A 25,531-nucleotide genomic window follows, 5' to 3' on the forward strand; every position below is an offset into this window, starting at 1 on the left:
ATATAAATATTTTAATCATTCACATAGCAAGCTCAGTATGTTTCAAATTCTTTATTATACATCATGGTTGCACAATTTGAGGCTGGTTAAATACAATTGTTTTTCAATTTTTCTTTGAATATTTTCCAGATTACTACATGCAAGTGACCATGAAAATATTTGGCATTTTAAAATTTTGAAACTCTGAACAGGCACTTACATGAAGGAAAACATTACCATTCACAGATATCCACATTTAAAATAGATGCTCCAGCACATGGTACCTGGAACCTTTTGCCAGTTAAGAAGTTGGTTACTGACCATTTTTCAAAGTGCCATAGTAGTAAAACAGGCTTAAAGAAATGTAATTTGGGTTACTTAGCTTACCCATAAAGTAAGGTTAACTGACAAGACTTGCACTGAAGTGTATAAAAAAATATTGGTACAAAAACCAATGAACCGTAAGTGAAAGTAGTTTCACACAACAGGCTTCATTTTAGTTCCTACACCCCACATTTAGTGTATTTGCGATCAGACCCCATGCATAGCATAAAAACAGATGACTACAACCTTCTTTTTCAGAGGCTTTGAACAATACTTGAATTTAATATTAAAAAAATTTAAACAGAGTGGATGAACTGGTTTAAATTTGAGTTTGAACTAGTCAACTTTCCAATTTAACAAACATGAAATTGTCGAGATTTGGGTAACTACATACTTCACCAGTTCTCCTGAGTCCCCCATCCTCAAATTTTCCCCTGAAAAGGGAAGAGAATATTTGCAAGAAAATTATATTTGCATATATGTGCTAAAAAGATTCCTTAAATCAAAAAAATTTTTTTCAAAGTATTTATGGAAAAATTATATAGTTTTAACAAACTAAAATGCCAACACAGAGTCAACTCCACATTGCAGAAAACATACCGTGGTACCTATCTGATAGTAGTAGCAAAATGGTTACTTAATATGGTACCCCCCCCAAAAAAAGCTGCAATGACATGCCACATAATCTCTTATGGAAAAAAATTTAATATTCACATCACAGAAGACTTCAAAGAGAACAAAATTCAGGAAGCCATGAAATGGTAGACTCAGAGGCACCTACAACGAAACACCCATATGCATTTCTCAAACACGTATGGAAAAACAAAAATGTAGTTTTCAAAAATATTGAGATGCCATGTTTTAAATCTTTGCAGGATTAAGGGCCACTCAGGTTTTTCTAATTTTATTTGAACACAAAATGTTTAATTTTTTGCGTGTAGAGAATAAGAGGTAATCATTAGCATGAAAAAGGAGAATAAAAGAATTTGTAATCAACATTATGCAGAAAGAAAGCAAAATTACAAATACCAACCTACTCACATGAAAATCTTTAATGTTTATGCTGATGTACAGCTGAGTGCTTATCATTAAATGAAAGTGTGTGGTTAAAAAAACAACAACACGGCAGTTTAAGAAAGTTCCAGTGTTTCAAAGAAAGCACTTTTTAAATGTATATACATGAATAACATTTAGTTATGTCATAAAATAAACTCAGCACTGTAAGATAAAGGAAGACTATCATAAATGGGGTTTTGGCCTTTTCCCCGCCCTACACACTGCGACCATCTTTAACCTGCCGAACTTCAATCTCAACAGATATAGGAGTTTTTTTCTTTTTTTTCTCCTATTCAGTTCACATTTCAGGCTGCTCAGCAGATGCCTGCGATTCTGGCGATTCAAATCGCTGGTGAAAGTTTGTTCTCTGTTTCCTCAGTTTTTCAGGAGCTTTTCTCCACAAAATTATCTCCTAGAAGACAAATGCAAGACAACAAATTAATGTCCTCATATTATTCCTTATATTTTCACCATAGAAATAATGCCACTTCAATTTTAACCATAACAAAACTAACTTCTTCCCTACAAAAGCCCTCCTCTTTCCTTATTGACTCACCTTCTTCCAATTCTAATCTTGGGCCTCCCCTTCTGGCAACTCTGCTCCCACCAGCACCCATGCATGCCACCACCATGAATCCAATCTGGCACAAAGTCCTAGCTATTACTGCTTTAAAGAATTCCTAAAATCTACCTTTTGTTTGTTGTTCCACTGCCCTTATCCAAATTCAAGCCCTTGTCACTTCAACCTTAGATACTAAAATAGCTTCCTGGTAGATGGCTCTCCCTCCCTTGCCTGATACCCCTTTCTAAGCTATCCTTCCTATCACTTCCAGATTAGTCTAAAACATTGCTTGGATGACTCTTCCAATAGTTCTCAGTTCCTCCAGGATAAATCTCCAACCCGGCATTCAAGCCCTCCATAACCTTTATCCAATTTATCAACATCACTCTCTTCCCTACCTAGACCCCAGTACCCCACCAGCCAAACTGGGTTACTCTCTGCATCTAACGCACTTCAAATTAAACTTTCCCTCCATCTTCCCCTTGATATTCTTCAAATCCCTCTTCCTCTGCCTATCTAAGTCTCACCCTAACCAATACATCCTGAGATCTCTTCTCTTCTAAATTCTTAAAATTACTTGCTTCATAAAGTCATGGCAGGCTGTTTGTTTTTTAACCAACATAGCAGAATTTAAACATCCAAATGAATGCCCGTGGGAAGCATATACTACTCAATAGGGCCACAATATGTAATTGATTTGGAAATTGTAAATTTCATATAATCTAATTTGAAATTATAAATCACCTATGTTTAATTATACAGCATTATGGCAGCATTAGCAGAGTAACTTTTCTCTCTTCCCAATTACTGTCAAACTATTACTTAAGTTTTCTGTTAATTATACACACTCTCTCTTTCCACATATCGGCAATGTGAGGGCCTTGAGGACAAACCATGTTTAAAAAGGTAGCTTTTGTATTCATCACAGTACTCAACACAGAATAATTTCCTTTTTTTTTCCAGAATAATTTCTTATTTAGTTTTGAACACTCAACTGACATTCAAATATTTATTAATCTGATTCCGAATACAGAAGACCATTCTAATCACTATTTTTTATTCAAAATTCACCAAAGGCTTTTAATTGATTTTCAAATGAGAACAAGTTTTATGATAAACATCTTATATTAAAAAAGTATTAGGGGTGGGCTTCCCTGGTGGCGCAGTGGTTGAGAGTCCGCCTGCCGATGCAGGGGACGCGGGTTCGTGCCCTGGTCTGGGAAGATCCCACATGCCGCGGAGCGGCTGGGCCCGTGGGCCATGGCCGCTAAGCCTGTGCGTCCGGAGCCTGTGCTCCACAACGGGAGAGGCCACACAGTGAGAGGCCCGCGTACAGTGCAAAAAAAAAAAAAAAAAAAAAGTATTAGGGGGCTTCCCTGGTGGCGCAGTGGTTGAGAGTCTGCCTGCTGATGCAGGAGACGCGGGTTCGTGCCCCGGTCCGGGAAGATCCCACATGCCACAGAGCAGCTGGGCCCGTGAGCCATGGCCGCTGAGCCTGCGCGTCCGGATCCTGTGCTCCGCAACGGGAGAGGCCCACATACCGCAAAAAAAAAAAAAAAAAAAAGTATTAGGGACTTCCCTGGTGGCACAGTGGTTAAGAATACACCTGCCAATGCAGGGGACATGGGTTCAATCCTTGGTCCGGGAAGATACCACATGCCGTGGAGCAACTAAAGCCCGTGAACCACAACTACTGAGCCTGTGCTCTAGAGCCCACGAGCCGCAACACGCCTGGAGCCCACATGCCTAGAGCCTGTGCTCCGCAAGAAGAGAAGCCACTGCAATGAGAAGCCCGCGCACCACAACGAAGAGTAGCCCCCGCTTGCCACAACTAGAGAAAGTCCGCACACAGCAACAAAGACCCAACGCAGCCATAGATTTAAAAAAAAAGTATTAGATTTGGGTCATCTCAAAAACATTTATAAGAAGATTGTTTAATTATGGAAAAATGGAAACCCCCAAATCCATCAAGTTGATGCAGTCATTAAAAGTGATAAAGGAAATCTTTGTTGATAAAGGAAAGCTATTCAAGATACTACTGACTGAAAAAACAAATTAAAGATCAATATGCATAATAATGATCTAAAAGCACATATACAAATTTGTCTAGAAAACTAATCACAATGGTGGTGGAATTTTTGTTGACCTTTTACTTCATTGTTTTTTATTGCCTGATTTTTTTTTTAAAACAAATAGCAGGTATTGTTTTTATAAAAAAACAAAGGTTTCAAGAGAAAAATAAAAGCCTTGCCAGGGACCTCCCTGGTGGTCCAGTGGTTAAGACTCGTCACTTCCACTGCAGGGGCCGCGGGTTCGATCCTTGGCAGGGGAACTAAGATGCCGCATGCCACAAAATTAAATTTAAAAAAAACAAAACAAAACAAAAAAAAAGCCCTGCCAAATTATAGCCCATTCTGGAGTCCTGCAGAATGACCGGGAAGAGATGGATTACAACATAGTTCCATTCATGCTTACTTCTATAACATACTGTCAGTGTTTTCACTTACTTAGAGACCCCCACTTGCTCAGTACAATAAAGCTTAGAAAAATGGCTGCTTTCCAGGTGTTTTTGGAATTGCCACAGAACAAAATAACATCTGGGTGGCACCATACCTGCTGCTTGAAGTACCTCCTGTCTTCCTCATCAACAAGGACTAGATTCAAAAAGTACCTTACTGAAAATTTTTTGTTCACATCTCTCATTGTTGGAGTTGGGTCATAGCCTGCTAAAAACAGTCTTATTGGAATTGATTCACCTGAAAGAAAAGCAATTTCCATTTAATTCTAAAGGATGATTAAATGTATCAATAGTTACATAACACCTAAAACTAAGCATCATAGAGAAGACATTAATGCTTCAGTTCCTCACAAGACAGCAGCATAACAAAAGCTTTAGACGGGTTTCTCAGCCTTGACACTATTGACATTTTAGGCCCGATAATTCTTTGTCATGGATAAGGTCCTATGCACTGTATGAAGTTCAGCAGCATTCCTGGCCTCTACCCACAAGATGCCAGTAGCAGTCCCCAAATATGATAACCAAAAATGTCTCCAGGCATTGCCAAATGTCCCCTGGGGAGGGGGGGCCAAAATTGCCCCTAGATGAGAACCACTGCTCTAGAGCCAAAATGCCTGGATTTGAATCCCAACTCCAGCCAAGTCACTTAACCATCTGTTTCATCTGTACCATAATTTCTAATCATGTGTATAAATTCTTGAATACTTATTACTAATTCACCCAAAGCAACAAACATGTTTAGAATGATGACATTCCTTCATTAGCAATGAAGCAATAGCAAAAAGATTGCTATTCAGATTCTCATGGCTTCTCTTTTTCTAAGAATAATTATTTGCATATTCTGCTTTGAATCCTTTTTATGTAATAGTTTTCTTATGTATATCTATTTCCTTAAAGATGTACAACCCATCACTTTACATAAAAATTTGTGGCTGCTGGAATTTTACAAAGTTATGTTGCATAACACAAGAGTACACACACAAGAGTCCTGGAGTCAGAAACCCCTGGACTCAAACTCCAACTGTGCAATGACTAGATATTGAAGGAAACCAGAATATGTCACCGAAAAATATTCCTCTTTGACATACAGATTATTTTGAGCTGAAGGCAATTAAGCAGCAGTAAAATCAGAAAAGAATCCCCTGTTCTGCCTAAAGGCAGGATATAAATTCTCCTTTTACTGAAGACAGCCTTTTTTCAGGCCGGGGATGGCACCAGAGGAACCTGCAAACAAGCCTACTCCATTGGTTTTCTCCCACATATTTACCTGCCCGTAGTTTGCCGCCCTGGGAAGCCTAAACTGCTTTCCTTTGCCCAGTCATTTCTCTCCAAATTTATTGTTCTTTTGAAGATGCTATATAGGCTGAAATTCTAAGTCACAGCTTTGAGTTACTTTTTTGTTGAGGTTTCTCCTGGGTGATGTGTACTGCATGCATTAATCAACTGTTTTTCTCTTATTGATCTTTTTGTTAAAGAATTCCAGCTGAAAATCTAAGACGGGTAGAGGGAAAGTTCTGCCTCCCCTACAGTATATCACCTTTAACAAGTTTTTTACCTCTACATCTCAGTTTCATGTATAAAATAAGGGTTACCACTACCTAACTCAAAGTGTGGTAGGGAACTTGACAGCGCCTGAGAATACAATGCCTCATCTATAGTTGGTACTCAGTAAATGGTAACTACTCTTTGAAGTAATTACTAACAGAGTAAGAAAAACCCAAAGACATAAATTTAAAATGATAAATACTGGCTTCATTGTCTTAGACACTGAAAATTATCTACTAAGGGAACTGCTTATTTTCTTGAGGGCTATATAAGAACTCCAAAATCCCACAATGAATACTTAATTATACTGCACCTTATGTTCAGCATGAGTAAAAAAGATTTACAGAGAGAAACTACTGTAACAAAAGGTAATTAAAATATTATAAATTCAGAACTAGGGAAGAGATATCCATAAATGTCTCTTCTAAATTCTAAATTTAAACTGAGTAAAAAATTAAACCTTATTTCAAACTAGAAAGTACTACTATAGTCTTCTCAGCATTTATACAAAGATAATCTTAAAAATCATTGTAAGAATCGTTTTAAGAATTCACAGATATATTCACACTGAATAAATACTTTCAAACTAATCTGCCATGAACAGTGCTATCTGCACTACCTGTAACTTAAAAGTAAATGAAAAGTGTATTACCTTTTACTGGTGCACCATCCATTATTTCATATTTAGCGATTGTTTCTGTTTCTGTTGTGGTACTGGGTCCTAGTGCAATAATGTAAATGATATTAATTTAAATACTGCTAGAATATGATCTCCAGACTTATACCTTCTTCCTATTTTCTGACTACATTATTTTAGTACTAATTTACTTTCCCCTTTTGTGAAAATGTTGATCATTCTTTTCTATTTCTTGATCTACACTTACTTACCACCCAACTGAAGATCGCACTCCCTTCCTCCCAAAGTAATTCAATAGACTCTTGAAAAACTGCAGGGGCTGGGGCGCTTGACCGTACACACAGGAAAACGTGTGTATAATTTATAGTCCGTTCTCTGTATCCTCCACTCCTCCCTATCCACGGTTCCTCCCTGTCTGTGGATTCAACCAACTGCAGATCATGTAGTAGTGTAATATTTACTACTGAAAAAAATCTGCTATAAGTAGACCCATGCAGTTCAAACCTCATGTTATTCAAGGGTCAACTGTATACAGTTCAGAAATAATCTTCGCAGACTTCCTTCTATCATTTCTAATATCTGCTAAAATAGAAACTATCAATGCATAGCAGTGCACTGACATGCTAGTTTTCTCTGCAACACCCAAAATGTTTTCTCTTGTTAACTTTAACATAGACAAAACATCAAAGTGAATACCTGACATACATACAGTTCTTTTAAAAAGTCAATGAGATAAGTTTAAAAGGTACACTAAAACACAGTAATGATCCCAATGTTGTGAAATATACAATATGCAAAGGCTAAGGTCTGTTCTGGACTATGAGTACAAATTATTTTTTATTTAAAATTTTCCAGAACTGAATATAATTTTTATAACTAGAAAAAAATGTTTAAATAAACAATTTCTTTTTAAACAACAAATGGGAACCTGAAGTTTGGTTTTAATATCTTTAAATCACTTTAACTTTTTTTTTAATATTTTTTTCCCAGTCTGTGGCTTGTCTTTTTATTCTCTAAACCATAGACAGTTTTTCTTTTTTTTAAATTAATTAATTAATTTTATTTTTGGCTGCCTTGGGTCTTCGTTGCTGTGCACGGGCCTTCTCTAATTGCGGCAAGTGGGGGCTACTCTTCATTGAGGTGCGCAAGCTTCTCATTGCTGTGGCTTCTCTTGTTGGGGAGTGCGGGCTCTAGGCGCGCAGGCTTCAGTAGTTGTGGCATGCAGGCTCAGTAGTCGTCGCGCACGGGCTTAGTTGCTCTGAGGCATGTGGAATCTTCCAGGACCAGGGCTCTAACTCACATCTGAGCGTTGGCAGGAGGATTCTTAACCACTGTGCCACCAGGGAAGTCCCTAATCACTTTAACTTTTATTAGCAGGTGAAAAATGGAGATTAAGAAATTACAGATATTTAAAATCATGACTACCAATTATAAATTCTTAAAAAGTGTTGTCTAAAATTCTTTTTGGCAGAAAACCAGCAAAGTTAAAGGGAACAAACTAAATCTAAATATTAATTAAAATCAGGGAATTCCCTGATGGTCCAGTGCTTAGGACTTTGCACTTCCGCTGCAGGGGGCACAGGTTTGATCCCTGATCAGAGAACTAAGATCCCACAAGCCACATGGCGTGGCCAAAAAAATAATAATAATTAAAATTAAAAAGCAGTTATGGGGCTTCCCTGGTGGTGCAGTGGTTGAGAGTCCGCCTGCCGATGCAGGGGACACGGGTTCGTGACCCAGTCCGGGAAGATCCCACATGCCGCGGAGCAGCTGGGCCCGTGAGCCATGGCCGCTGAGCCTGCGCTCCGCAACGGGAGAGGCCACAACAGTGAGAGGCCCGTGTACCGCAAAAAAAAAAAAAAAAAAAAAAAAAAGCAGTTATGAACCAATAGAAGATTTGGGGGCAACTGGTCAGCTATCTGGAGAAAAGTAAAGTTGGATCCATAGCTGATCTCTTACATCAGGACAAATTCCAAATGAATTAAAAGTTTAATTAATTAATTTAATTTAATTTTAATTAATTAAAATTCCTAAACTATAGTGTATTACTTTAGTAGAATCAAGCACAGAAAATTTTTAGAACCTCAGTGTAAAAAAGGCCTTTCTAACTGTGGTATAAAACCCAGAATCCATAAGAGTAAAAACTGATAAATCTGACTTACGTAAACATCAAGAACTTCTAGATGGCAAAAACCACCATAAGCAAGACAAACTGGGGAAATTTTGCTGCTCTTAATACAGAAAGAGGGGGACTTCCCTGGTGGTGCAGTGGTTGAGAATCCGCCTGTCAATGCAGAGGACATGGGTTCGATCCCTGGTCCAGGAAGATCCCACATGCCATGGAGCAACTAACCCCGTGCACCACAACTACTGAGCCTGCGCCCTAGAGCCCGTGAGCCACAACTACTGAGCCCACATGCTGCAACTACTGAAGCCCATGTGCCTAGAGCCCATGCTCCGCAACAAGAGAAGCCACCATAATGAAAAGCCTGTGCACCACAATGAAGAGTATCCCCCGCTCGCGGCAACTAGAGAAAGCCTGCACGCAGCAGCGAAGACCCAATGCAGCCAAAAAAGAAAAAAAAAACAGAAGAAAAAGGGATTGATTTTCCTAATATATAAAGAGTTTCTACACATCAAAAGGAAAAGACTAATAATCCAATAGAGATGGGGCAAAGGATATGGATAGGTGGTTTACAGAAAATAAATACAAATGGCTTTTATACACATGAAAAGATGCTCACCCTCACTCAGATGAGAAAAATGAATTAAACTTTTCCCCCACCCATGAGATCAGCTAAAAGTTTTGTAACATCATGCTTATGAGAATACAGGGAGAAAGAGGCACCCTCCTACATTCATTGCTGGTAGTAATGCAAACTGGTACAGTCCATAAAGAGGAGAAACTGATATGAATTGAAATTACAAATGAATATACCCTTGGAAACAGCAATTCCACTTCTAAGATTTTATCTTGCACACAAACCAACACATATGTGAAATAATATTATTAACTAAAGCATTGTTTATAATAGCAAAAGACTAGAAACAACCTGTTATGTCCACCAATAGCTAGTACACCCATTGAATGGAATACTGTAAGAAAGATGAGGAAGTGTTCCACACATTGATATGTAAAGAACTCTAAAGTATGTATTGTATATAACCACTTAACTAAAAAAAGGGGGAGGGTGTAATGTAGAGGCACTTGCAGGTATATGGATAAATACTTAAAGGATTTTAAAACTTACAAACATATCACCTATGAGTAGCTGGAGTACATAAACAGGACACTTTTTACTGTATAATCGTTCACACTTTATTTTTGAACGATGTGAATTTATTATGTATTCAAAAATTAATTTTTTTAAAAACATAAATGAATAACTCACTGCCAGCAATATTAAGTATCAAAGTTAGTCTCCAAGGTGGATATTTATTTTAAGTTTAAACAATATTTTAAGATTTCAAAATTTCAACTAAAATGAATTTCAGTTCAAATACTCTTCAACTTACCAATTCCCGTGATCTCTTTTTTGATCAGTTGTAACTCCATATGTTGGATTTTTATTCTTACTAATAAGAAGTAAATTTTTCCAACAATCACATCCTTTAAATGATACCTTTGGGGAAAGAGTATTTGTCACTTACTAAATATCAGTTTACAAAACAAACAAAAGGAGTGAAATATGTCCTGAAAGGATTTATTAGGTATCTGTAGGATAATTACTATTTAAGAATACCATTCTGACCATTCATGTGTTTAATGTTCTTTTTTGAAAAAAGTACTCATCGTTTTACTATAAAAATAAGGAAGCAAAGTTTACTTGACCATCGATACACCTCAGAGGGAAGAATTAGCCTGATTAATTGTTGGTCCTACGTAGAGGTTAACTTAGTTTCCAAAGAGCTTAAGCATGGAAAATTAAGATTTTTATGCCTGAAAATTTTTATTTGGTGTATGAAGATGTTTTGAACATTAAAAACTCTACACATGGGTTTAGTGTCAGTATTACTCCAAGTGCTAGAATAGTGCAGCTAACAAATCACCTGGCCACAAAGAGAGACTCCATAAATTGAGTTTGTTGCTGTAATACCTACTAATCAAAGACTTTTCCAGGGACCTTGAAATAACATGGTAGCAAACCTAGGAATTCCTGTAATTCCCAGAGGGTTTTTTTTTTAAACTTCTCCCAGGTTTGATCTCAAAATAATATCCCAAGAGTTGATTAATGCAATTATGTTAGTCTGAAAGGAGGCTTCCAGTGACAAGTTTTAGGTCCTAAACTATCTAATAATTTTATCAACAATATAATTTAAGACCCTGAACACGTGTGTATCACAATTTCAGTGATATAAACTGAGACATGACAAGTAATAAAAATGATGTAACAGAAGAGTGCACAGGAAGGGGACAAAAGAATGAACATCCATTTCTTCAACAATAAACTTTAGTGAAAAATAAATAAATAAAAGAGAAAACCTATAAATTAAAAGAGATTTAAGAATAAAAAAACAAATGTAGTGTGTTTGGATCCACTGGATTTGAGCAAGTCTTCTTTGGATACTGATTTGAACAAACCATATGGCGACAAAACATTTATGAGTAAATTAGGGAAAAGTGAACACTGACTAAATATGTGACGAGGTTAAGAAATTATTAATATTGTTAGAAATATACTTTGGTATATGTTTGAAATTTTTCATAATAAAGCTTTAAAAGGCATTAATAAATAAAATAAGAGCCCATTTCTGAAAATGCACAACATATATAAACATATATACCCCCTCCCATGAAAAGATATACATGAGGATTTAATAGTGGTTAAGTAGTAATGGTGAAAATATGTGGTATTTTTACTTCCTTTGACTTTTCTACATTGTCAATTTTTTTAATAATAAAAATGTATTGCTCATGTAGTCAGAAAAAGAGCATTTTTGCTTATTTTTAAAGAGATGACCAGCTAAAATGATCTCAAGACAAGAAGATAAATTTTTTGAGACATAGGATTAGATGCCTTCTGAGATGGTGAGATCCTCTATAAAAAATGGTCAATTACCAGGAATAGAATAATAAAGACGTCTGCGCTGAGTCAGAAACAAAACTAAATTCCTAAAGTTTCTTTCAGCTCAGAGATTCTGTTGGTCTGTTAACATCAGATTAATGTTGATTCTATCCTTAACTTGACCAATTTACAAAGACATAAAAGGTTTATTTCTTAATTTTCCCTGAACATTTATGTTATCTGTTTGTGAAAGGTACTTACTTTGATTTATTATATTCAAATTCTATGTGTAGACAATCTTCAATGCCCACTTCCATCTTAATAGAATTGTTGACATCAGGATAGGTAGCAAGCTGGTGAACAATAAGATCATATTCTTTTACCAAGTCTGTCAGTCTTCTTACTATCGTCACTTTAAGGAAATACCTACAAAATTAATGGAGAGGACAAGTTAAATCTCCTGTGATATATCTCAGTGTTTTAAATAAGCAAACATTAACTGCAACTCTGCTTTCTCTGCTGGAACTCCTTAGGGATCAATTTACTCCATTTACTTCATGAAGAAGTTTTAATTTTTAAATAAATGCCCCCACCATAGAAAAAATACAAAGTTCAATTTTAAGAATAGTGTACATACTTTTTAGATCAATTTGAAGCACCATCATCAAGCCTACTTGAGGACATCTCTCTAGATCACTGCTTTTTGTTTGTTTTTTCTTTTTTTCTAGATCACTTCTTAACCATACACTAAATGAGATTCATTGGGAAACTAATGGATTTAGAGAGTAATTCCATTTACAGGACAAATGAAGTACCTAAGAACGATTCATACAGGGAAGTGTATGACTAAAACTTCTCATAATAGGATTCTCTAAAACTACAGAAGGCTCTTACTACATCAGATGAGCATTACCCAGAAAAAAAAAAAAATTTTTGACAGAATTTAAAAAATCTTAAGCCTTCCAGTCCAAAATTATAATTAGACGTTCTAATAAGACATTCAATAGTAGTCATTACTTTCTGGTTTTGATTCTGTCTACAGTTTCTGATACACGTTCATACCTTAAACGGACATTGGCACCGATGTAAGATTCATATGGCTTTTCAACTTGCATAAATTCAAAATCATAACTTCTGCTCTGAGTCAGTTCTCCAGGTAAGGCTAGTTCTTTCACTAGGTTTACAAATTCGTGAGTATTACTCTTGTCATTGAAAAGTTCTAAGAAATTTTAAAAAGCAAAAAGACCAATTATATTTAATACCCATCTCATTAAAACTCAAACTTCTACTTCCAAAGCAAATAATTTTTACAGAAAGAATTAGTTGGATTTGTCTCCACTTTAAATACTAGAGCTATGATCTAAATTCCATTATCTTTCTATTATGCTCCACTTAGGCATAAAAAAATTCAAGCAGCATAGCAAAATGAAAATTTCTATTATAAAAAAATGAATTCATTCCTTTAATGCATTTAGGGTTTGCCCAGTATGAAGCTGTTTTAACAGACATATTTCCAGCAATTATCTGAACTTCCTCCCTTCTAGGCAAAAAATGTATTGTCTTGTTTTGCTTTAGTTAGGCAAATATATTACCTTGATAAAACTATAATACGCAAAAGACTAAAATCAACTATCAGTTAATTACTATAATTTGCCCCTTAAATATAATCTCATCCAAAATAGACATGTAAATAAATATCCACCCATTCCAATTTTGATACTTTAAAAATGTACAATAAAACTTTGAAAGCTAGGACCTATTTTCTTTTCTCTTTTCCGAATCTGCAGTACCAAAAGATTTATACAGTTTAACTCCTACTAAATCAAGAATGTCTCTGAAATACACATATGGAAACATACACAAGTTGATCTAAGTCAAAAAGAAATTACACTTTTCCTTTTCACATGGAATTTTCTATTGACAAGTGAGTCTGGCTACAGGTACACACTAAGTTAGGAAGACAAATGGCATGGGTAATTAGAAAGTGAAGGATGAAGGTGACACTGCTAATTGTGAATAAACCTGGTGAAAAATGTAGGCAGATGGAAATTTCAGTGAGTAAACTAATTTACTTGAATTATTTTTCAAGGCTGGTAGCTTACATAACTCCTTTCACTTTTAGTAATTAAGTTTAATCACAAATAAAGGCAGGATTAGTCAAATATCATTTAATACAATTAAAAGAAACATGATTTAATGTTTATAAAATAAATCCTCTTTTATTACACAAAATCAATTCCTTCTTTCCATAAAGCTAAGTGCCAAATTAAACTCTCTTCAAACTCAGTTATCAAAGAAAAAAAAAGTAATACTATTTTAAAACTCACCAATTTGACCTACAAATTCAATTCTAATTCCTTGGTGCTCTAGCCTCTTTCCAGATTGCTTAAAGGCTATGTTTACCTGCCAAAACATGAAATTGTAAGAGATGTTAACAATCCTTTTCGGGCCTACTAGCAGATTGCTTCCAGATGAATACAATGTATAAATATTTCAGGTATTCATTTCTGAAGTCTGAGACACCACCACATACCTAGATCCTACCTAGACCTTATAGCGCCAGAGAAGGTAAAACCTACTCATATACAATCAGTAATGAACCTCTTACTTATACGTACACTTAAAGCATCTTCTTTGTTAGTAAGGAATCCTTCTTTACAGCTGGAGAACTATAAAGACTCAATAAAAGGGAAAACTTTCAACTATTCAAATATGTTTTCAGGTCAAATAGTTAAATTCTACAACAGCATTTTAATGTAAGGTTATTACTAATTCTAAGAACTGATCTTAAAGATCACTTTCAGCCTTTTATAACCAACAATATATTGTTATAATTCCTGATCTTAAAAGCAATGCTTATTGCCCTGAGTCTGCTACTCATCCTAAAAACAGAATGTCTAAAGATTTAAATTTTGAGTATGATTATCTTACGTACTTTTCAAATTAAATATATAATCTAAAATCCCTAAATTCGTATGTGCCAAATGGAAACCTTAATTTTAAACATTTTAATTTGACAAAATATCTATAAAGTACATACATATTAAAAATAAAACTCGAAACATTTAAGGATTAGCTAACATACCAAAAAGCATACTTCCGGGTTTATTCTTTACTATAAAAAATATGGGTAGCATGACTCTTAAAAGCTTTTCTTACAAATAGTGTTTTCAAAAGACAACAGAAATTAAGGACCAATAAAAACCGAAGTTCAGTTACTTCTGTCTGTAAACTACATAATTAAAATATTCATGCTTCTATATCTTCCATATATCTGTGACCAGGATGAGTTAGTTACCTGCCTTCCAAATTAATATCTCAGAAAAACAAGTAAATAATTAAACAAATTGTAGTACATCATATGATGGAGTATAATTAAAGTATAAAAATAATAAGGTCAAAGAATATTTAATGATGTGGGAAGATGTGCATGGTATGTCACATGAAGGAAGCATGGTCAAACTGTATACAAGTATAATGCCAATTATATTTTTTAAACTACAGAAAAAACTCTTAACAGGAGTTACTTCTGGAATGTATGCTTATGGGTAATTTTGTTTCCTTCTCTGTAGCTTTTTTTGACAGACGGCAATTAAATTTAACTTTAAAAAGTATATGCTTCAGGAGTCCCAAGACAATTCAATGGGGAAAGAATATTCTTTTCAACAAATAATGCTGGAACAACTCAATCTCAACATACAAAAAAATGAAATTGGATCCCTACCTTGCACCATATACAAATATTAACTCAAAATGGATAAAAGAACTAAATGTAAGAGCTACAGTTACAAAACTCTTAGAAGAAAACATAGGTGTAAATCTTCATTATCTTGGATAGGCAACTGTTTCTCAGATGACACCAAAAGCATGAGAAATGAAATTTTAAAAAAGATAAACTGGACATCATCAAACAGAAAATTTTAGTACTTCAAGACACCACCAAGAAAGTGAAAAGACAACTCACAGAAATAGAGAAAATATTTGCAAAACATAACTGACAAAAGACTTGTATCTAGAGTATATAAAGAACTCTTACAACTCAACAATCAAAAGACAAATAACCCAATTAAAAATGGTCAAAGGATATATACAGACTTTTCTCCAAAAGAGTCATACAAACAGCAATAAGCACATGAAAAGATGCTCAATATTATTCATCATTAGGGGAAATGCAAATCAAAACCATTATGACCACTTCTCACCCACTAAGATGGCAATAAAAAATACAGACAATAATAAGTATTGCCAAGAATGTGAAGAAACTGGAAGCCTCATACATTGCTGAAGAGAATATAAAATGGTGCAGCTGCATTGGAAAAGCCTGGCAGTTCCCTTAAAAGTTAAACATAGAGTTAACGTATGACCCAGCAATTCCATTCCTAAGTATACACACCAGAGAAATGAAAACACACAGTCACACAAAAACTTAACACACAAATGTACAGCAATATTCATAACAGTCAACAAATAGAAACCCAAATATCCTCAACTGAAATGTCCTCAACTGATGAATGGATGAAGTGTGGTACATCCATATACTACACAGATATATACTGAAATATTATTCCGCCATAGAAAAGAATGGTGTTTTGATACATGCTGCAACATGAATGAACCTTGAAAACATTATGCTACATGAAATGAGGCAGACACAAAAAGACAAATCTTATATGACCACTTATATGAAATAGAACAGGCTCAGAACAGGCAAATTTATAGGAAAAAAAGTAGACTAGAGGGACTTACTTCCCTGGTGGAGCAGTGGTTAAGAATCCGCCTGCCAGTGCAGGAGACACCAGTTTGAGCCCTGGTCCAGGAAGATCCCACATGCACGCAGCAACCCCATGTGCCACAACTACTGAGCCTGCACTCTAGAGCCCGTGAGCCACAACTACTGAGCCTGCATGCCACAACTACTGAAGTCCATGCACCTAGAGCCCGTGCACCACAAGAGAAGCGACCACAAAAAAAAAAAAAAAAAAAGAAGCCACCACAATGAGAAGCCCACGCACCGCAACAGAGAGTAGCCCCCCCTCGCCGCAACTACAGAAAGCCTGTGAGCAGCAACGAAGACCCAACACAGACAAAAATAAATAAATAAATAAACTTATTTTTTAAAAAAAGTAGGCTAGAGGTATCCATGGACTGGGAGAAAAGGGAAAAGAGTAGTTATTGCTTGATGGGTACAAAGTTTCTGTTTGGGGTGATGAACAAATTTTTAAAATAGTGGTGACGGGGGCTTCCCTGGTGGCACAGTGGTTGAGAATCCACCTGCCAATGCAGGGGACACAGGTATGAGCCCTGGTCCAGGAAGATCTCACGTGCCGCGGAGCAACTAAGCCCATGTGCCACAACTACTGAGCCTGCGCTCTAGAGTCCGGGAGCCACAACTACTGAGCCCACGTGCTACAACTACTGAAGTGCTACAACTACTGAAGCCCGTGCGCCCTAGAGCCCTTGCTCTGCCACAAGAGAAGCCGCTGCAATGAGAAGGCCATGCACTGCATCGAAAAGGAGGCCCTGCTCCACAACTAGAGAGAGCCCGAGCACAGCAATGAAGACCCAATACAGCCAAAAATAAATAAATAAAATAAATTTATAAAAAAAAAAAAGGTGATGATTACACAACACTGTGAATGTGATTAATGCCACTGAATTAGACACATAAAAATGGTTAATATGGTAAATTTTACTATATATATTTTTTACCAAAATTTTTTTAAAAAGGAATAAACCTTGAAGACATCATGCTGAGTAGAAGAAGCCAAACACAAAAGGCCACATATTTTATGATTCCATTTATATGAAATGTCCAGAATAGGCAAATCCACAGAGAAAGAAAGCACATTTATAGATTAGTGGATGCTAGGTGTCTTAGTCCATTCGGGCTGCTATGACAAAATACCATAGACTAGGTGGCTTAAAAACAACATAAATTTATTGCTTACACTTCTGGAGGCTGTGAAGTTCAAGATCAAAGCGCCAGGAGATTTGGTGTCCGGGGAGAGCTTGCTTTCTGGTTCACAGACGGCTGTCTTTTCACTATGTCCTCACATGTCAGAAGGTGCACATGGGATTTCTCTGAGGACACTAATCCCATTCATGAGGGCTCTGCCCTCATGACCTAATCATCTCCCAACCCCCCCCAGCCCCACCCCCCCAATATATCACACTGGGGATTAGGTTTCAACACATGAATCTTATAAGGACACAAACATTCAGTTTATGGCACCAAGGGAGTTACTGCTAATGGTATGGTGTTTCTTCTGGAGTGATGAAAACCTTATGGAATTAGATAGTGGTGACAGTTGCACAACTCTGCAAATATAGTAAAAACCTCTGAACTGTACACTTTAGTAGGGTGAATTTTATGGTATGTGAATTACAACTCAATAAAGCTATCTTTAAAAAAAATGAAAAAAATAAAAAATGAAAGTATATGTCACAAATAAACCAATGGAACATAACAGAGATGTTGAAACAGACTCATACAACCTCTGGCTGATGACAAAGGTGACGCTGCAGTGTAGTGGGGGAAAGGATGGCTTTTTCAATAAATGTCCTGGGTTAATAAGATATCCATGTGGGGAAAAAACAAACAAACAAACAAGTAGCCTTGACTCCTATATCACAAAGACAAAATCAATTCCAAAAAACTGAAGATCTAAATGTGAAACGTAAAATTGTTTTAAATTATAGGAAAAACAGGAGAACATCTTCATGCCCATACGGTAGGCAAAGATATCTTAAACAGGTTACAAAAAGCACTAACATTTGTAGAGTATTAAAATTAAGAACTCCTGTTCATCCAACGATACCATTAAGATAGTGAAAAATCCAGCCAGAAAGATATTTATAATACATATGCAAAGGACTCTATATTGAGAAGCACGTATCAAGAACATACCAAAAAAAAAAAAAAAATCCTACACATCAATAAGAAAAAAAGTCAACTGAGTATAAAAATGAGCCCAAAAAACTCCCCACCAAAACCCAAAGCCTTGAATAGGCATTTCACAAAGGACATCAAATAGCCAATAAATATATGAACAGTCACTCAACCTCATTAGATGTCAGGGAAATGGAAATTTACACATGTAGCGAGAAAATGAGAAGGTAAGATGACAAGCCATAAACTGGGAGAAAATATTTGCAGAAGCCACATCTGAGAAAAGGCTGTTTTCCAAAAAGGGCTGTTTCCGACTCTTAAAACTCAAGAAGAAAACAAACAACCCGAATGAAAATTAGGCAAAAGATTTGAACAAGCACTTCACCAAAAAAGATATATATTTGAAGATAAACATATGAAAAGATGTTCAACATCATATTATTAGGGAACTGCAAATTAAAACAATGAGATACCACTACAAAACTATTAGAATGGGCAAAATCTAGAACACTGACATCATCAAATGCTAGCTAGAATGTGGTACAACAGGAACTCTCATTCATTGCTGAAAATGGTAGTGCTACTTTGGAAAATAGTTTGGCAGTTTCTTACAGAACCAACACTATTTCCTTTACTCGTTTGACATGTTCCATCCTTTTAATGATTTTGTCTGCTCTCTTCCAGGCCTCTTCTCTTTCTCCCCATCATTTTAAAGGGAGAGTAAAGTAGAAAAGCAAAAAATTTATTTCAAATATAACACTAAGACATCAGTAAGTAAACTGGCAAAGGACCAGAATAGACGATGCAGTAAAATAGCTAATAAACCTAAGTTCAACCTGTCTAGTAACCAAAGAAATGCTATCAAAGAATAATATCATTTTTGCCTATAGAAATAGCAAAGATTAAAAAGTGACCATATTCAGTACTACCCTGAGTGAAACAAGGCATTAAGTGAACATGTGATTTGATGCAAATTCTCCAGGTTAATATGTATTGATACCCTTCAAATATTCATGTCTTTTGGTCCAGCAACTCACTTCCAGGAATTCATTCTAAGGAAGTAATCTTATCCTACAGAAATTTGGAGAAAAACTTATGTACTAAAGTTTTATAACTAAAAACATGCCTGTATTACTAAAGATACAGTGATATACTACAAGCAGTCTGAAAAATACAGTAGAAACTATTTAAATATCCAATAATAGGGAAAAGTTATGCTTAATATATTATACATACATTAACTAATGCAGAGAGACGAGGAGGAAACACATTCAAATTTTAACAGTGAATTATTTCCATATGATGGGAATATAGATAATTATTTTATTTCCCAAACTATCTACCATGTGTATGTATCACCTTAACAAGCAGGGGAGAGAAACTCTTAATATTTCAAAAATACTGAAAATAATTGAAAAATTATTTCAAATGTTTTATGACTTGATTTTATCTAGGATATTACCATTCTTCAGTATCACAAACTAATGAGTACTAATCATGTTTCATAAGGTATAAGAATAATCTTATACATCACTTGGTAAGGAAAAGGAGGAAAAAGTTAAACCACAGAAGGTATCATAAATGTATCTGACCATGCATGGACACGTTCCAAATGTACTTAAGTCCTCTACAGAGTATCAAGAAATGAGATCAACAGACACAATGACAGTAGTACAGACAGATAAGCTATAAAGAATGAGAAAGAAACTTTTAGAAAGGTATACTAGAGAATTATCCCCAATCTCCACAACTCAACTTTATGTTAAAGGAGAAACAAACTTTAAGTGGATCACAGCCCCACTGTAGAAAGTGTCTGAAGTTAAACAGATGCACATAGTCACAAACACACAAAATTTTCCACACAGTTTAATTTAGACTCTGCCCCTGTAACCCTTCCAGTTTAAGAATCTTTCCTGTAAATGTTCTATTGAATCAAGGATTTAACTGACCTTCTGAAAAAAATTTTCCATCTCTAATAAAATCATTCAAATTTAGATACAGCACAAGCCATTCTCATGACTAATTCTAATACGCTACAACTAGGTAATTCTCCAAACAAAATATTTACCTTCCCTGAAACAGATTCTCCATCATAGAAAAGATAGTGTTTTTCTACTTTGCCATCCTCAGTTTTCATTTCTGCCATTTTCCTGGTTTCCCCATCATTAAGGACAACATCGATCTCACAAATGGGACCAAAAAATCCTCCAAGAAAACTCTGAAATAAAAGGAAAATGTTCATAATTATGTTTTGTCAGTCACTACATTTCTAAATTCAAATTTAATTACCTATAACCTACAGTTAATCTATGAATTCACAAGGAAATAACAACTTATATCAAATACTACATCAAAACTAAAATTTCATACAATATGCATACAGTTAATGCTGTACTGTATGCTTAAAATTTTGCTGAGGATATATTTGTTATATGTTTTCTACCACAATAAAATTAAAAGACAAAAAAGAAAACAAATTTAAACACGCTATAATTTCAATCATTTCCATAGGTAACCATTATAAATAATCAAATAGTAACATATACCAAAGATCTAAAAGGACTACCCCAGTGGTCCAGTGGTTAAGACTCCCCGCTTCCACTACAGGGGATACAGGTTCAATCCCTGGTTGGGGAAGTTCTGCATGCATGCCGCGGGGCTAAAAAATTAATCCTAACAACTGGATTTGAAAGGTTACCTTTAGTAATACATCTATGAGGTTCTTTCATTATACTGCTATAATGAAACTCATACAATCCCAATTACTCATGAGTTATTACAATGTACTAGTTATGGTAAAATCTACTGCTATATAAGTCTGAACAGCATGTGTTACACTGTGTAAGTAAGCCCTTGGAATAAAACTGGCTCTAATGGAGGAGACTAATTAAATTTCTGTAAATTTTGTGAATACCCAAAAGAAGTGAGCTAAAACTAGGCATGTTTGGTAAGACCAGCCCTCCCGCAGGAAGTTAGTATTGGTGCAGTAGCAAAATCTAGAGCAAGGAACTTGCGTTAAGGCTCAGTTCTGTCCTCAGGAGGACAGCAAACAAGCTAATGATCCTGCTAAGGCTATGTGGGTCATAGGATGATACTATGATCAAAGGAGATAGTGTTTTCCTAAATTCTGAGCTTGCTTCTTTGTTTTTTGGCAGTGCCACGCAGCTTGTGGGATCTTAGTTATAGAACTCGGGCCCTCAGCAGTGAAAGCTCAGAGTCCTAACCACTGGACGGCCGGGGAATTCCCACTTCTTTATTTTTATTAATCCTTTATTAACAAAAGGATTATAATTTCATGAAATCAACTCAAAGAATTGCCAGATTAGTACTTATGACATACTCCAAAGACATAACCAGCAAATTTTCCTTTTGGCAAGATGTTTTAATCTTTCCTGGCAATATTATAAATGACAAACAATTTTAATTAGAAAACTATTCTGAACTTAGAATGAAAAACATCAATGAATAGGGCATGTGCACTGTCCCTTCCTAGTTAGCTTTCATACCCCAAGTTTTAAATTCAAAACTTGCTCAAAATGGTATACATTCTCGTAAGAGTTACAAATATGAGAATGTATAGCAGCTGAAAATCAGTTACTATTTATCAAGTATGTGCAAAGCACTGAGCCAGCAAAGCTGGGGGGGGGGGGCCTGCTGTGGGAGGAGCAATTATGAAAGGGTAGAACATGACAGTCCAAAATTCAGGTTATAAAATAGAAGCAGGAAAATAAAATTTAATTTTCTCATTCCCCCTTAATATTCTTAGAGCTGGTTGCAGGAAAATGAGATTTGAAAACTATAAAAATTGTTTTACAAATGAAAGGAAATATTATGGTAACTTTTCCCACATACATATACTTAACACATACAGCTGAACTGGGATTTGAAAGTTGATATTAAAAGATCAAATAATCAAAAATAAAATAAAATCAAAATTGCCACTAATTAAAATGGTATAAAAGACTTAAAAGTCACATAAAACTTCACAATTAACAACAATTAGTAATTGTAAACAATAAGTTTTATTTTGACACTATATGTAAAAATGTAGGTCTTAGGCATTAAAAATATGTAAAAATTATGTGTTATCCTCTATTATTTTCTGTATGCATGAAGTATTTCATAACTAAAAATTAAAAATGGACTTACTTTTCAACACAATCAAAACACTAAGATTGGGAGAGATCAGAAGGAATAAAAAAAGCCTAGTGTAGCATATGCAGAAAAACAAAAGGTTGATGATAAACTACAGCACTTTAACACGGTTAAGTTAATGAGGCCATGAGAATTTAGCATTGGGTTAACATCCAGTTTTTTACACCAGGACACATCAAAAATGAACTAGTCTTGGTAAAAGCCTCCAGAAAATTGTGCATGTAGATAACAGAGAGAAAAATATCTGAGAAAAAAGTTTGTCTTGTTTTCCTTCTAGAAGGAGTTGAAAGAAAGATTCTCTACCCAAAGTCTTCTAGAGTTTTTATTTCTTAAAAAAAAAACAGAAGGGATTTCCCTGGCGGTCCAGTGGTTAGGGCTCTGCGCTGTCACTGCTGAGGGCGTGGGTTCAATCTCTGGTCTAAGATTCCACAAGCCGCATGGTGTGGCCAAATAAATAAATGAAGTTTTTATTTCAAGATGTGCATCTTCTGTATTTCAAACAAAAAGTCACAAAATTAAAATCTTCTTAAAATTATTCACAATCAAATTATAATACTTCCGATATATAAAGAGGAAAAAAATGGTCAGAATGGTGAAGACCAGAAGAAGGAAAAGGAATAAAAGCTGTAAAGAGAGTTAGGATATATTAACATATACTTCTGCTGAAATTACAGAAGGCAGTTTTGAAATCATTTACGAGAAAGACTACCAAGTTCTTTTAGAAAAGATATCTTCAAGTGAGCATTCAAAATAGGGGATTTTCAGCAGCAATACTAGATAATATACAGGTTCAAACTCTTAGGTGGCCTTTAAATAACTAGAGGGCAATATATATGACTACTTAAATATTAGAGCAATTGTTCTCACAGTTTTCCAATCGTAGCGTAAACTACATATCACTGAATTTAGCTTAATTTAAGATTTTTCACATAATTTGTAAACCTAACACTGAGCATTACCATCTAGCAAAATTACACGTGTATATGTTAAAATACAAACTTTTTAGCCCTCACTGAAGAAATTTCACTACATCCAGTGGCTGTAAAGAAATGCAACTCAAGGTGAGGCAGAAGAGAGGCTCTCAAAATTTATTCACTTAGGGCATACACGAACAATGAAACAGCAAATTTTCATACATATATTATTACACTTGTGCCCATTTCAGTGTTATAAAGCTTTACAATTGTGTTTGTTTCAAGAGTAACTTGAAAATAAAAATTGCTCTTGAACATAATTCAAAAGCTCATTAAAAGTAATAATTTTAAATGTAAGCAAAAGATAGGAGGGCTTTTTAAGTTTTCTTTGCAAATTATATTCAACTAAAGAAGGCTTCTTTAACTCCCTGACAAGGCAAGGTCCCCCAATACTTCCTTCTTATCACAACTGTAATTATTTGTTTCCACGTTAAACAAATAATTACACAAATAAATGTTTATCTCCCTCTGGATTGCAAGCTACAAGAGAGCAAGGGCTGTTTCAGTCTTGCTCAGGGCCCCTGGGAGCACCTAAGTATTGTAATTATTTGTTTAAAAAAAAGAGGAAAAGGTTCCAAGTTTAAGAATGAACATGTCTGTCCTCTCTTTATAAATTAAAACAACTCGATTTCTGACTTTAAATGTATTTATTCAAAGTAACTTTTTTTTTTTTTTTTAAATAAACCTAGCTTGGTCTATAAGCCAAAAGTCTCAAGCAGTTTACGGAACCGGGTGAGCTTTGGGAAAGCAGGTACTATAAGAGAGCACACAGTAGGCGCTCAACATAAGATTGCTAAGTGAACCGAGTAAATGAATACTACCATAAAATGAGCCAAGTGAGATCAAATCTAGAGAAGATCGCCAACACACACAAAGCTAAACGCCATCGCGCCCACGCTGGTGCTTCCCACTAACTGTGGTGAGAGTACTCAGATTTCCCTCCCTCCTCTGCTCCCTAGGCCATTTCAACATCCCAAAGCCGTAAGTTTCCAGAATGGCTTGGTGAGGGAAACGAGACCTAACGCTTAAAACAGCGCGCAAGAAACTACTGCCTTTTGCATTAAAAACGTCCTCCCCTCCAACGTCCTTCTCTTTTTCTCTCCCATTCTATAACTGTCAACATCAAGGCTGAACTAGGGTCAGGAAATCGCAGAATATCACCGTATTCAGGCTAAAAAAATCACGGACTTTATCAAGCTCCCGATCAACACTGGAAGAGAGTGACCAAGTCCCCCCGAGTCCGGAACTGGGGGATTCTTGAGTCACCCCACCTGAAAGGAAGCGAGGCTGCCCGGGAGGAGCAGAGGGGCTGGCTACCTTGGAAGGGGAGAGGGTGGCGGGCCCCCGCAGAGGCGGGGTCCGAGTACCCAGCCAGGGCCCCCACAGCCGATCGAGGAACTCGGGCAGAGGCTCCGACATGGCCAGGAGAACGCGCCGCCACCCGCAGGTGCTCGGGCATCGCCGAGACTGGGAAAGGGCGGCGCAGCCCAATAGTCTCCGACTCCGCGGCGGCCAAACAGGCCTAACCCGGCCCCCCCGCCCTGCCCGCCTGCCCCCTCCAGCCGCTCCCCGCAGCCCCTCCCGCGACATCTGGCCCGCCGTTGGCCGTCCCACCGCGCGCTCCGGGGCGAGGGCTGCAAGCGAGCGCGCTGGCCGCCGCGCACTCACCATTGTCATCGCCGCCGCCGCGTGCCCCACACTTCACTCCTCTTCCCTCAGGAGAACTCCCAGCCCCGGCTCCCTCCGCCCAGCGTCTTCGTCACGTGACTTCGGGCAGCTCGCCGCACGTGACCCCTCCCTTCCCTTCCTCCCCTTCGCCCAGCACTGGCCCCCTCCGGGCCTCTCGCCCCGCCCCACTGGTCAGCCTGGCGCTCCGAGGAGAGGCC

At 36.5% G+C, this 25,531-nt stretch overlaps 1 protein-coding gene across 2 annotated transcripts; it reads right to left on the bottom strand.

Annotated features, from left to right (window-relative positions):
• VPS26A (VPS26 retromer complex component A) lies at positions 1 to 25,468 on the bottom strand. Of its 2 annotated transcripts, XM_030862429.3 has the most exons (9): positions 25,314 to 25,468; positions 20,585 to 20,734; positions 13,955 to 14,030; positions 12,690 to 12,846; positions 11,889 to 12,053; positions 10,138 to 10,244; positions 6,637 to 6,705; positions 4,535 to 4,677; positions 2 to 1,771 (listed from the first exon to the last, which is right to left on the bottom strand). In XM_030862429.3, exons 1-9 carry the CDS (start codon positions 25,320 to 25,322, stop codon positions 1,658 to 1,660), a joined length of 990 nt encoding a protein of 329 aa, XP_030718289.1. In that variant the 5' UTR covers positions 25,323 to 25,468; the 3' UTR covers positions 2 to 1,657. The 2 variants fall into 2 exon arrangements, with proteins under 2 accessions (XP_030718291.1, XP_030718289.1); XM_030862431.3 differs by lacking the exons at positions 20,585 to 20,734; positions 25,314 to 25,468 and adding an exon at positions 17,576 to 17,696 and having other exon boundaries at positions 1 to 1,771.
• Between the last annotated feature and the right edge of the window lie 63 nt (positions 25,469 to 25,531).

Source organism: Globicephala melas, chromosome 16 (genome assembly GCF_963455315.2).
Source record: "Globicephala melas chromosome 16, mGloMel1.2, whole genome shotgun sequence".
NCBI lineage: Eukaryota > Metazoa > Chordata > Mammalia > Artiodactyla > Delphinidae > Globicephala > Globicephala melas.